Here is a 13214-nt window from a genome sequence, read left to right on the forward strand (position 1 = left end):
CGCTCAGCCATGTACTCTCCCTCCACCCCCGTCAGGTTGGCTGTACTGGGCGGCCGGGCCCCCCTTCTTCCTGCGGTGAGCCCGGACCGGCGCGCTCACTGCGCAGACTCCCCGCTGCAGTGGGCGGAGCCCCTCGGGCCCCGCCCCCTCCTTCCTCCCGCCCCTGCTCAGCCTGTGGGGGCAGAAGCTGGGGCCCCGTGGAGGTAGCAGCAGCCGCCTGCCGAGTAAGACCGAGGCCCCTCCGGGGCAGGGGAGGGGAGGATGGTTTCGGGGATGGGCTGGGGTCTGGCGGGGAGGCCGCGATGGTCCTGGGCTCCCGGCCTGAGCTGTCTAGTGGTTACCTGAGGGAGAGGGCAAAGGAGCCACCTGGAAAATGACTTCTGGGTAATCCCAGGGCTGGGAGAAGCCAAGCACAAAGATTTAGGGCTCCGCTGACCCAATCCGAGGCTGTCATTTTGGGAATGTATAGGTTAGAGCTCAGAGAAGGGAAAGCGCTAATGGGGAGCAGTGTGGGTGCTGATGAGGGGCAGGGTGGGGCTTGGGGCGGGGGCATGGTGGGTACTAAAGGGGGGCAGGGAGGGCACCGCAGAGGAATAGGAGGGAAGCAAAGGAGGTGGACCTTGAGGGATTTCGAAATCCCAACTGACCAGCAGTCAGCTTCCTCCTTTAGGGGTGGCAGGCGCAGTGCCAGTGGCCCCCGTGATCACAGACAAGGCGACCCAGTGAGTCCCGTGAGCCCGAGGCTGATCTGCTTTCTGTGATGTCCCCAAAAGCCTAGAACACCCCCACACAGTGCCAGCTTTTGTTCCCTGCAGTTTGGAGACCCTGACACACCCACTTTGTCGCTGGAATCTGTATAACCCCTGGCTGCCCAGCAAAATGAAGCCTAAACTGATGTACCAGGAGGTAGGTGGATGGGGGACCCAGTGGGGAGGGGCTGGACCCAGCAGAGAGTGGGGGTCCCACTGAGCTGCCCTGTCACCCCCCCACACACCATCATCCCTGTCCCCCAGCTGAAGGTGCCTGCTGAGGAGCCCTCCAACGAACTACCCATGAACGAGATCGAGGCATGGAAAGCTGCAGAAAAGGTAGGAGCCCACCGCCACCCTCACTCTGTCTCAGCCATGGCCTGGGCTGCCCTCCTTGGGCTGGCTGATCGCCTCCTCCTCCCCACAGAAAGCCCGTTGGGTCCTGCTGGTCCTCATCCTGGCGGTTGTGGGCTTCGGTGCCCTGATGACTCAGCTGTTTCTATGGGAATACGGCGATTTGCATCTCTTTGGGCCCAACCAGCGCCCAGCCCCCTGCTATGACCCTTGCGAGTAAGTGGAGGGGGGCGTGGGCGCCTCAGGTGGTGGGGGGAGGGGCGCTGCCAGGCCAGGGACACTTCAACACGCACTAAGCAGGGCCTGCACCCAGTGGTCGAGACAGAATAAGGTGATCGCCGACTCCCAAGTGGACCGTCACGGTTCTTCCCTCCATGCCCACCCCCTTCCCCCACACTGTTGCCATGGCAGCCACAGCATCATCTTCTATCTGTCTGTGAACGGACACACATGGCGTCTTCCATCCACATCTGGGGACAGACACACACACACACACACACATCCACATGCACAACCTTCCTTCCACACCTCTAGACAGGCAAATGCAGACACACAGAGAATCATGAGTACCGACACAAATACACATAGTCTTCCATCCTCCGTGGGCAGACAAGTGAGCACTCACGTTCCAGCCCCCTATGGCTGATTCTGCCTCCCCCCACCCCCCAGAGCAGTGCTGGTGGAGAGCATTCCCGAGGGCCTGGACTTCCCCAATGCCTCCACGGGCAACCCCTCCACCAGCCAGGCCTGGCTGGGCCTGCTCGCCGGTGCCCACAGCAGCCTGGACATTGCCTCCTTCTACTGGACCCTCACCAACAATGACACCCACACTCAGGAGCCCTCTGCTCAGCAGGTACCTGGCAACCTGGGCCCTGGCTGGCAGCGGGTGGGGGGGCGGGGGGGCGTTGGGGGAGGCATTGGGGAGGTGGATGAAAGGGGTTTCCCTATAGCCCGGGAGACAGGTGGACATGTCTCACACAGCGGGTTGGACACAGGTGTTTGGAAGCAACTGTCTTCACCTGGCCCTCTGGACTGGGAGCGTTTTGTCACATTCATCTGGAAGCCTCTGAATGTCAGGGTACGGGTTTGGTTATGAGGGATTAGGCTGGCAGATATCACTCACCCACAAGCTGCCCCGACCCTGTCACACAAAGAAATGGAAACATGGAGTGAGTACCAGCCCAGCCTCAAGCCAGGCTGCCACTTCCCAGCCGTGTGACCTTGGGCAGGTCACCTCACCTCTCGGTCTTCAGTTTCCTCATCTGTAGAATGGGGCAATATCTAGCACTCCCCTCTTGTGAGGATGAAACGGGCTAATCCCTGCCAATTATAGCACAATGCCCGACAGAGTCAGCCCTTTATAAGCATTTGCTCTGATAGCCTTGTTAGGGTCTGCAGACAAACTTAAAAAACATAAAACTTCAAGATTTGAAAAGGAACAGCCTAGGTGGATAAGCCCTTCATTGAAAGACATGGTGAATTTGTCCCTTTTTTTTCCCTTTCCTTGCTGCCACTCTTTGTCAGAGGTAGGCTTAAAATGTATTAAAATTGTGAGGTTTATTAAGCACTGCCTGAAAAAATATACGACAGTTAAAAATGATATGAGCTGGAAATTCCCTGGCGGTCCAGTGGTTAGGACTCTGCACTTTCACTGCCAAGGGCGCGGGTTCAATCCCTGGTTGGAGAACTAAGATCCCACAAGCCAAAAAAGAAAAAAAAAGTCATGAGCTCCCACGCCCTGCTGGTTCCTACTGGAATGGTTCAAAGCACAAAGCACAGACATAGGAGGCAGACCATCTGAGTTCAAATCCTGCTTCCCCATTGATTTCTCCAATGCTCAGTTTCCCCATCTGCACCTTGGGATATACTCAGATTTGCCTCATCAGTGAGAGTGGTGAGAAGTCAGTGAGTTCACATGTAAAGGGGCTTAGAAGGGGCCTGGCTCACAGTAGAAACCAGGGAATCAATGGCTGTTGCTATTCACGTTATTGGCATCATCAAGCCTCACCCAAACCTTCCCAGACCCCAAGCCTGCACTGTGCCCCCAACATCCTACAAGGTGCCCAGAGGTCCCTTCTGTGACAGGCATTGATACTTCCAAGTCAGGATCTTGGGAAGGTCCCGTGAAGGGCAGGAGTGGCAGGGAGGCCCTAGCAGGGCTCAGAGCGCCAATTATTAAAACAGATAAAGGGACTTCTCAGGTGGTCCAATGGTTAAGACTCTGCACTTCCACTGCAGGGGGCACGGGTTCAATCCCTGGTCGGGGAACTAGGATCCCACATGCCGCACAGTGTGGCTAAAAAAATCAATAAAATAAAACAGATAGGGGCTTCCCTGGTGGCGCAGCGGTTGAGAGTCCACCTGCCGATGCAGGGGACACGGGTTCGTGCCCCAGCCCGGGAAGATCTCACATGCCGTGGAGCGGCTGGGCCCATGAGCCATGGCTGCTGAGCCTGCGCGTCTGGAGCCTGTGCTCCGCGATGGGAGAGGCCACAACAGTGAGAGGCCCGATTACGACACACACACAAAAAAACAGATAAAGGTTTTAACATCTTAACCTGTGTAAAGCCTTCCCTGAGTGTCCCGGCTAATGTAAAGCCTGATCAGATCTAGAAGCCTAATCTCAAAACAACTCCATGGGGGGTGCTGCATGGGGTTGGAGAGTTGGCTGATCCAGCCCCTCAGAGTCTCTCCCCTCCCCCCAGGGCGAGGAGGTCCTCCGGCAGCTACAGACCCTGGCACCCCGAGGTGTGAAGGTCCGCATTGCCGTGAGCAAGCCAAGTGGGCCCCAGCCCCAGGCAGATCTGCAGGCCCTGCTGCAAAGCGGTGAGCTAGGGGGCAGCTGGGAGTGGGCCGGGCCTGGGGCTGCCCAAGCCAGCCCCTGACCACCACCCCTGTCCCTCCAGGTGCCCAGGTCCGCATGGTGGACATGCAGAAGCTGACCCATGGCGTCCTGCACACCAAGTTCTGGGTGGTAGACCAGACCCACTTCTACCTTGGCAGTGCCAACATGGACTGGCGTTCCCTGACCCAGGTCTGCCTGCACCCTGCCCACTGCCCTTCTAGGCCGCTCCCTGCCCCACAGGGCGCACGGCCTCCCGCTGCGCCCCACCTCAACCCCAGAGTCCTCTCTTCCAGTCTCTGCAATGGCTTCCTTCCCACCTCCTACCTAACATCCCCAAATCCAGCCCTCCACCCCCCTCGCTCTGCTCAGGGAAGCCCCTCTGATCCCCGATGGCATCTACAGGACATTCCAGGCCCTGTCCACCCATTTGACCTTCATGATTCACTCTCTGCGTGCCTGCTCTAAGCCCAGCCCTGTTCTGATGCTGGGAACGTGGTGGACCTCTTGGAACCCCCGGTCCAGGGTGGAGACGGGCCTGTCTCCAGTGTCAGCCCAAAAGGGTCAAGTCTGAGGTGGTGGCGAGGGGCGAGCACAAGTGGAGGGGTCAGGGCCAGGACGGGTGACCCAACCTGGGGTACCAAGGAAAGTCTCCCAAAAGAGATGAAAACTAATCTGATAACTGGAGGAGCTGTAGGAATTGGCACAGGACAGGAAAAGGGTACAGCTTAGGCAGTGATCATTTGCTCAACAAATATTTTCCAAACCCCTAATCTCACCAGCTCCGCAGGGAGATGCTGAACACACAGCTGTCCCTGAGACATCCCCTGTGCCTGTCCTCCCAGTCCAATGGGGAGGCAGGTTTGTCACCAGAGAAGGTGATGAAGGAGGCCCAAGGGACCCTGAGAACCTCAAGGAATGCCTGACACAGGCTGGGCAGTCAAGTCAGGATCCCTGGAGGAGGAAACTGTCAGCTGAGGCCTAAAACTGAGTAGGAGCTCAGTGGAGGGTAGAAGCAACGGTGTACGCAAAGGCTCAGGAAACCTGGAGCTTTGGAATAACTGATTTTCACCAAAACTTAAGATTTTAGTCTTGAGTCAAGATCATGTCCATCCCAGGGCTTTAGCTGGGGGGGTGGGGGGGTGGGGGGGTGGGGGGCGTGGTTAAGGGGCAGAAAGAAGGAAGACAGGGTCAGAGAGAGGGGGAGATAGAAGGGAAAGGGGCAGGTAGGGGGATTTGGGGGGGGCAGGGGGAAGGGCTGCAGGTGTCCATGTCATCTGTGGGCACCAGGCCACCACCCCCGGACTCAGCATTGCCCTCCCACAGGTCAAGGAGTTGGGCGTGGTCATGTACAACTGCAGTTGCCTAGCTCGAGACCTGACCAAGATCTTTGAGGCCTACTGGTACCTGGGCCAGGCGGGCATCTCCATCCCGTCAACCTGGCCCCGGCCTTATGACACCCGCTACAATCAAGAGACACCAATGGAAATCTGCCTCAACGGAACCCCTGCTCTGGCCTACCTGGCAGTGAGTCCGAGGGCAGAGGGGCCTGTCACACCCCGGCCACATCCCTTCTCTAGGCCCCCATCAAGCCCTGCCCAGTGATTTGGTAGGGATGGGGGTTCCTGACCACTGGCTGTCACTCCTGCTCACTCAGGGCCTGAGCTGTGTCCCAACCTCCCTAGGCCTTGGTTTCACACAGCAAATAAGTATTGCAATATTTACCACCTCTTAGGGCTAGTGAGAGGCACGGCTGGGTCCATGCAGGCCGAGCCCTGGGTGACCTGTCCAGTATAGCTGCATGTCGCATTTTTAATCAATTAAAATGAACTACAGTTAAAAACTCAGTTCCTCAGTCACACCAGCCACATTTCAAGTGCTCAGCAGCCACACATAGCAAGCAGTTGCCATACTGGACAGTGCAGATAGAGAACATTTCCATCAGTGCGGAAAGTTCTATGGGACAGCACCCACTATTGCCCTTGGCGCTCTGGACGAGGCACCGCTGTTTTTAGCTGTTGATATTTTCACTAGTTGGGGTGGCCAACCTGGGTCCCCCCGAGCAAGTCACCTGACCAAGCCGAGTGTCATCCTGGAGGGCCACACTAAGGCATGGATGGGGGGACACGATTCACTGGGGTCCTTTGCTCCAGTGACCTCCCACGGGACATTAATGGTTCCCCCGTTACCACTACCCCCTTCAGAGCTCGAGTTTGCTCACCTGTTGTGAGGATGGAGAGAGCTGGGTGAAGGGCCTGGTGTGGCTGGGCACATGAGGAGTGCCATCAGGATGGACTATAAGTCAGGGACAAAAGTGATTAGAGCAGAGGTCCTCAAACTTGAGCATGCATTAGAATCACCAGAAGGGCTTGTTGAAACCCAGATTCCTGGGCTCCACCCCAGCACCTTGGTTCTGTGTGCCGTGGGCAGTGAGGCCCAAGAATTTGCATTTCTAACAAGTTTCCAGCTGATGCTGTTGCTGCCTGACCAGGGACCTCATGTGGAGAACCACTGGGTTAGAGCATAAGTTCTGGAACCAGACAGCCTCGGTTCAAACTCTGGCTCCATTTATCAGCTGTGTGACCTTAGGCAAATCACTTACCCTCTCTGAGCCTCCGTTTGCTCACCTGCAAAACAAGGACGTGGTAATTATCCCTCTCCTTCATGGAGGCTGAGCATTAGTGAGACCCGCAGGACCTGGCTCGTGACAAGCTGTCTGTAGCAGGGGTCCACTGTGAAGGACATGTGTCTTGACTGTCCCCTCATCCCCCAGAGTGCACCCCCACCACTGTGTCCAAGTGGCCGCACCCCAGACTTGAAAGCCCTCCTCAACGTGGTGGACAACGCGCGGAGTTTCATCTACATCGCGATCATGAACTACCTGCCCACCATGGAGTTCTCCCACCCACACAGGTACCGCTGGGCGCGTGGACAGGGGTCGGGGTAGGGAGCCACCGTGAGTGGAAGAGGACACAGGAGAGAGAGCGATGGGGCCCAGAAAGCAGGCACGGGGCCAAGACCAGGGGACAGAGGGAGGGGACGCCATGGGGAGAGACAGAGGTGACAGGGAGAGTGGGTCTGGATGCTCAAGACAAGGAGAAGGGGACAGAGAAGAGGATGAAAATATTCGGGGGGTGGTGTGGAGACGGGGGACTGGAGGCTTAAGGCAGAGGATGCGGGATGTGGGATTTCTGCAGGCAGGGAGTGTGGGCTGGATATGGGATGACGGGCTTGGGAGGTAGGACTAAGGGTATTCAGGTTTGGGGTGGCAGGGTTTGGGTTTGAGATCTGGGATAGGAAGGGGGGATGACTGGACTCGGGGGGCTCAGAGCAGGTAGTCTGGGGGCAGCAGACAAGACAATGAGAAGATTGGTGGGGGGAGCAGGGCTTGGAGCTAGAGATGGGGTGGGGGCTTGGGGCTTCTCAGAAGCTGCAGCGGGCCCCATGCCTGGCTCCCTAAAGCTGAAGTGAGGCCTCCCTCCGCATCCTGCACCCGCCTCCCCCAGGTTCTGGCCTGCCATTGACGACGGGCTGCGGCGGGCTGCCTATGAGCGGGGCGTCAAGGTGCGCCTGCTGGTCAGCTGCTGGGGGCACTCTGAGCCATCCATGCGGGCCTTCCTGCTCTCCCTGGCTGCCCTGCGTGACAACCACACCCACTTTGACATCCAGGTGGTAAGCACCTACCCCAGACCTACCCATCAGCCCCTGTGCAGGGCAGTACCGGGGACACAGCAATCGTGGAGCTCACCTGTCATCTGACAGGGACAACCCAGAGTGGGCTGTGCCCTGATTGGCCAGAATCAAGGGCACGGGCAGAGGGGTTAGGGCTGGGATGGGGGAGCCCAGCAGAAGCTCCCGCTGCAGCCTGAGGGGTCGCGGAAGACTTTCTGGAAAAGGGGACATCTGAAGTAAGACCTAAGGGATGAACCGGAGTCATTCTAGAGGGAACAGGTGGCATATGAGGCGACAGGGTCCTCCCTTTCAGCCGGCGTTTACCGAGTACCCATTCTGGCCCCCAGGCCCGCGAGAGAAGAAGCTGAGTCCCCAGTCCCGCAGACCTGGTTCCACTCCCCACCCCAGACCCTGGGGCTTCTCTAACCCAACCCCGCATCTCCCCTCCCTCTCAGAAACTCTTTGTGGTCCCTGCGGACGAGGCCCAGGCCCGAGTCCCTTACACCCGCGTCAACCACAACAAGTACATGGTGACTGAACGTGCCACCTACATCGGTGAGTGTCCTGAGCGCCGCCGGGGTGGGGGGACGGAAGGGGGTCCAGGCAGCACCACGGGCCCTGACTCTCTGGACCCCCGCTCCCTGTAGGAACCTCCAACTGGTCCGGCAGCTACTTCACCGAGACGGCGGGCACCTCTCTGCTGGTGACGCAGAACGGGCGGGGCGGCCTGCGGAGCCAGCTGGAGGCCGTTTTCCTGAGGGACTGGGACTCCCCTTACAGCCATGACCTTGACACCTCAGCTGACAGCGTGGGCAACGCCTGTCGCCTGCTCTGAGGCCCGGTCCAGCGGACAGAACAGGCCTGCGAGGCCCCCGCGGGCGCGGGTGTTCCAGGTCTCGATCCCTGTCCCCGTGCCCCCGCTTCTGTCTGCCCCATTGTGGCTCCCACAGGCTCCCCCCGTGCTCTCCCGCTTCTACCTCCGCCCCCGCCAGCCTGATGCTGTGGCCGCAGAGGACCCAGCCAAGCTGGGGGAGGGATCAGCCCCCGAAGAAGTAGGGGTGCATGCTGGGCCTGGCCCCCTGGCCCACCCCACTTTCCAGGGCAAAGAGGGCCTGAGGTCATAATAAGAAGTAAATAACTTGTGTGTACAGCCTGTGCCTGACTGAGTGGTGTGAGGTGGGGTGCCGGGTAGGGGACAGCTGGCATGGCCCTCTGGTGGGGACACCTTCACGCATGCTGAGCCCTCAGCATGTGACCAGTGTGGTTTGGTGTGTACTGGACGCTCAGCACATGGCTGGTGTGTGCTGAGCCCTCAGTGGGTGACCAGCGTGGGCTGGTGTGCGCTGAGCCGTCGGCGCACAATGCACATGAGCTAGTGTGTGCTGAGCATGCGCGTGTGACCCTGTGGGCTGGCATGAACCGAGCCTCATGTAGCCAGCATGGCGCAGCGTGTGCTGCACACTTGGTGTGTCCCCAGCCAGATGAGCACGCGCTGAGCCATTGCCATAGCCCGAGGGTGGACTCACACGTCTGGACATGAGAGCATGTACCAAGCGTGAATTTACATACACCTGCTGAGTGAACTTACACTTCACATGTCCCAAGCATGGATGAGTGCATGCCAAGCCTGTCACGTGTGGCAAAGACAGGTCAACAGACGCTGAGAACCTGGCATCTGGCAAGCTCAGATTGGCATCTGCTGAGCACTGAGAATGTTCTGAGGGTGGATTCTTACGTGCCAGGCACTGAGCATATTTAGCGGATGGGTCAGTGTGCCAAGCACAGCCTCCAGCCTGAGCCAGTGGCTGGCTGGGTGCAGCATTAGAGAGCAGGGCCTGGGTGCCCCCCCAAACCCCACCCCAGTGCCAGTCCAGGCCTCAGGCAGGGAGGACAGGCGTGAGGCAGTACTGGTGAGCAGTGCTTTATTGAAATAAACAGAGGCAGCAGGGCCAGTGGGGTGCAGCCCCCTTCCTGCATCCCTCTGGCCGAGGGGGCCATGGGCCAGACGCCAAAACCCTCCTGTGTTCGGGATGTGTGTGCAGGCATGCGCCGTGAGCGGGGCGGGGGGAATGGGGTATTTCTGGATAATTATCTTTCTGTAAGAATAATTTGTCAGTTCAGGGGATAGCTCTGAGGAGGGGATGCCAGCCCCGCTAGCGCATCACCCAGTGATGGGCAGGGGTGGGGTCACCATCAGTGGTGCCCGCCGACGTGCTGCAGAAAGCTGGTGGCCCGGGGTGGACCATGCGGGTGGGTGTGGCATGGTGGGAGCCCCTGAGCCCGTGGACCCCCGACGCTCTCCAGGGTCCAGTCTGGCTGACCCAGCCATTCCCCAGGACAGCTGCTGAGGTCGAAGAACTCAGGACCTGGCCCCTGTTGGGGAGAAGAGATGGGCATCAGCCAAGAAGCGCCCCCCACCCCACCCCGGAACCACCACGCTGCCCCTCATGGACTCCTCCTGATCCCAGCTGCATCCTTGTCAATTCCTGAGGACGATTTTGTACATCCTGAACCCTCATCCCATTTTGGAGGCTTAAATGCTGTGTGTTGAGACCTTAATGTGTCCTGAAGGTGTGTTTGCTGAGGCTCTGTTACATCTTCCTGGGGGGCGCTGAGCTGTCCCATGGCCTTGTTCAGAGTACTGGGCCTCTATCACTTCCCGTGTGTGGATTACTGTGTTCTGAGTTTTTACACAGCCTTAATATGGGTTAGTGTTTGCTGAGCTTCATCACATCCTACGGGTGTATTAGTGTTTGCTGAGCCTTGTCACATGCTGAGGGTGGGCTAGTTGTGTGTGTTGGATCCTGAGCCAGCCGCGGGCCATGCAAATGTACGGGAGGCAAGGTTGGTTCACTATGCCCCGATCCTGGAGCTCTGGGGAGGCCCTGACCCCAGAACCACCTGCATCCTAGCTGCCCCCTGGGTCACCTCAGCATCCACGGTCACGTCCTTGATGTCTGGCCCATCCCCGTCCCGCTGCGGGATGGCAGGCGGCTCCGCAGAGGCCCCTCGCCTCTCTCCTTCCACCCAGCCGCTGCCCCTGCACGGGGCGTCTTCCTCGGGCGAGGCCTGGCTCAGCAGGATGAGGTTGCTGACGTTGGAGTTGGACTTGGAGCCTGCGGGTGGGTTGTGGGCCTTGTGGCGGCCTGCCAGGCGGTTGCCATAGAAGGCCAGGATGGGCTTGGGGCCGGAGTCGGGCACCCAGCGGCCAGCAGCAGCAGCCTTGACCGGGGCCAGCACGTCGGGGATGACGTCGGTGTGGGTCTCGCCCCGCAGCCCACTCCCCGCCTCCTGCAGACTCAAGTCGTCCAGCTGATCGATGGCTTTCTGCATGCCTGGTGCCTTCCCCTCCCGGAATAAAGGCCCGCTGCCCAGACCCACGGTCTCCTCCTCCTCGGCCAGAGTGTAGCAGGGGGGCCCGTCTTCCGCGGCATCCACAACAGACATAGGTTTCTTGCCCTCCACCTGCAGGGAGAGGCGGCAGCCGTGCAGCGAGAGCTGGTAGTAGCGGGTGGTCTGATGGGCGCTGCGCAGCTGCTGCATGGACACGAAGGGGTGGCGCAGGGCGGCGCTGGGGCTGATGCGTTCGTGCGACTCCCACGTCAGCATGTGCTTGATCAGCTCCACCATGCTCTTGAGGTCAGCGCGCTCCGCCAGCGCCTCGCGGTCGGGGAAGGTCAGCCGACGGGCTGCCCTGCCGCCGTTCACCGTCTCTATCTGGTCCAGTGACTTGAGCATGTACTTGCGGCGCTCCAGTGGGCGCACCTGGTGGGCCACAGGGTGGGGCAGGGGTTGACATCGAGTCCAGGACTTGGGCCCCAGGTACTTCTGCTGTGGAGCCCACATAGGACCCCCCAGCTTCCGGTGGGCCCTCCAGTCTGGCCCAGAGCTCTCTTGTGGCTACGAAGTCCACCCACAGGAACCCAGACTTCCAGTTCTGCCCATGATCTGACTTGGAGATCTCTTGCATCTGGAGGGGGGGGCCACACCTGCTCACTAACACCAGAACCCCTCTAGTCTAATCCAGACCCCTCCTACTGCTGCAGGAAGGACAGCTGACGGTGATCTCTGGTCCTCCTCTTGTCTAACCCAGGGATCTCACCGACCCAAGTTTCACACCTCGCCCCAGCCCTCCAGTCCTCCCTCGAGCCATGGGTCCAGCCCCTACCAGCAGCTAGCAGAAGGGCTGCCCTAAACCTCTAGTGCTCCTTGGAATCGAATCCAGATCCCTCTTGCTGCCACAGCTGATCGCCACATCTGATCCCAGCCCTCAGGCCTCCCAGGAGTCAAGCCCAGACAATTCTTGCCAAATTCTTTAACCACGACCAGCTCAGGAGTTATCAGAGGAGCTGCCATATACTTTCGGTCCCACCTTTGGTCTCGCTCAGACCCCTCTCTCGCTGTAACAGCTCCCACGGCTGGTCCAAACTTCCAGTCCTTTCTGCTGTCTCAGCCAGACTCTTGCCATACAAGTCTGATGACCGCAGCCACAGAGGTGGCAGACAGGCTGCCCTGACTTCCAGTCCCACCTGGGGTCTCCCTCAGTTCCCTCTGGCTGTGACAACCCCCACAGCTGGCCCTCAAGTTTCCAATCCTCTCTGAGATCTAACCTAGACTTTTTCTTGATGCGGCAGCTGCCACACTGATGGCCCTCACCCCACCTGCCCCCCTACCTTGGTCTCAGCCAGGTAGTCGGCCGAGGACTTCAGCTGCCAGGGGTTGGTGGCGTCGGGGTGAGGGTCGCGCTTGAAGAAGTGGTGGGCCTTACAGGCGGCGTGCAGCATGTGGGGCTTGGGCAGGCCCTGGGTCTCACAGATGTAGCGCACCTGGTCGTACTCGTTGTTGCCTGGGTAGAGGGGCCAGCCCAGGTGCAGCTCAGCCATGATGCAGCCCAGGGACCACATGTCCACCTTCTCACAGAAGGGCAGCCCCAGCAGAATCTCGGGGGCCCGGTAGAAGCGAGACTGGATATACGGCCCCTTGATGTAGCGCACCTCGCTGAATATGCTGGCCGAGCCGAAGTCGATCACCTGAGCGGAGGGAGGGAGGCAAGTGGGCCGGGACAGCCGATCGATCTGAGCCTCCCCGGCATCTCTTGCCAGTGTCTTTCTGCATCTGCCACCTGACTGTCGCTACATCTGTGAATCTTGATCTCTTGTTTACGTCCCTATCTGTCTCCTCCAGCCTTTGTCTCTGGTTTGCGTACTCGTCTCTGTCTCTGTTTCTCTCCACTAGAACTTATGTCCATGAGGGTTAAGACCTGTCTCTTTCTCTCTCACCCCATGCCTTGTCCATCAGCAAATCTTGCTGGCTGGGTAGAGGGGCCAGCCCAGGGGCAGCTCAGCCATGACACAGCCCAGGGACCACACGTCCACCTTCTCACAGAAGGGCAGCCCCAGCACAACACCTTCTGCTCTGCCCACTCTGCATCTCAGCCACAGCCCCACCCTGGTCCTGTCCTCCTCATCCCCTGCCTAGACTAATGGAAGGGCCTCCTTGCTGGTCTCCCTGTTCCTCCCTCTCCCTCCAGTCTGCTTCTCACATGCAGCCCGAGGGACCCTGTGACCACCTGAGTCAGATCACGTCCCTCTCCTGCT

General features: G+C 59.2%; 2 protein-coding genes across 2 annotated transcripts in view; one reads left to right on the forward strand and one right to left on the reverse strand.

Annotated features, from left to right (window-relative positions):
- The first annotated feature begins 844 nt into the window (after positions 1–844).
- Positions 845–8755, forward strand: PLD3 (phospholipase D family member 3). The gene is made up of 11 exons (XM_079724427.1): positions 845–906; positions 1014–1088; positions 1177–1319; positions 1773–1956; positions 3809–3929; positions 4010–4137; positions 5272–5472; positions 6719–6858; positions 7452–7617; positions 8073–8172; positions 8265–8755. The coding sequence occupies exons 1-11, from the start codon at positions 880–882 to the stop codon at positions 8450–8452; spliced, it is 1473 nt and encodes a 490-aa protein (XP_079580553.1). The 5' UTR covers positions 845–879; the 3' UTR covers positions 8453–8755.
- A 928-nt stretch (positions 8756–9683) lies between these two features.
- HIPK4 (homeodomain interacting protein kinase 4) overlaps positions 9684–13214 on the reverse strand; it is a gene marked incomplete at its 5' end in the record, with an annotated part of 4007 nt that continues 476 nt past the window's right edge. Inside the window, 3 exons of the mRNA XM_079724089.1 lie at positions 9684–9990; positions 10546–11382; positions 12291–12647. Coding sequence (XP_079580215.1) covers positions 9811–9990; positions 10546–11382; positions 12291–12647 — 1374 coding nt within the window. The 3' untranslated portion in view covers positions 9684–9810. The remainder of the gene's footprint in view (positions 9991–10545; positions 11383–12290; positions 12648–13214) is intronic.

Source organism: Hyperoodon ampullatus, assembly GCF_949752795.1.
Source record: "Hyperoodon ampullatus genome assembly, chromosome: 18".
Lineage (NCBI taxonomy): Eukaryota > Metazoa > Chordata > Mammalia > Artiodactyla > Ziphiidae > Hyperoodon > Hyperoodon ampullatus.

What these genes read in the sequence shown, in the direction of transcription:
- PLD3 (XM_079724427.1), top strand. Translation starts at nt 880, where the DNA reads ATGAAGCCTAAACTGATGTACCAGGAG. An exon ending in CTGCTCTGGCCTACCTGGCA is followed by an intron (nt 5,473 to 6,718) that starts GTGAGTCCGAGG and finishes CTCATCCCCCAG; the next exon opens with AGTGCACCCCCACCACTGTG. An exon ending in CCCACTTTGACATCCAGGTG is followed by an intron (nt 7,618 to 8,072) that starts GTAAGCACCTAC and finishes CCTCCCTCTCAG; the next exon opens with AAACTCTTTGTGGTCCCTGC.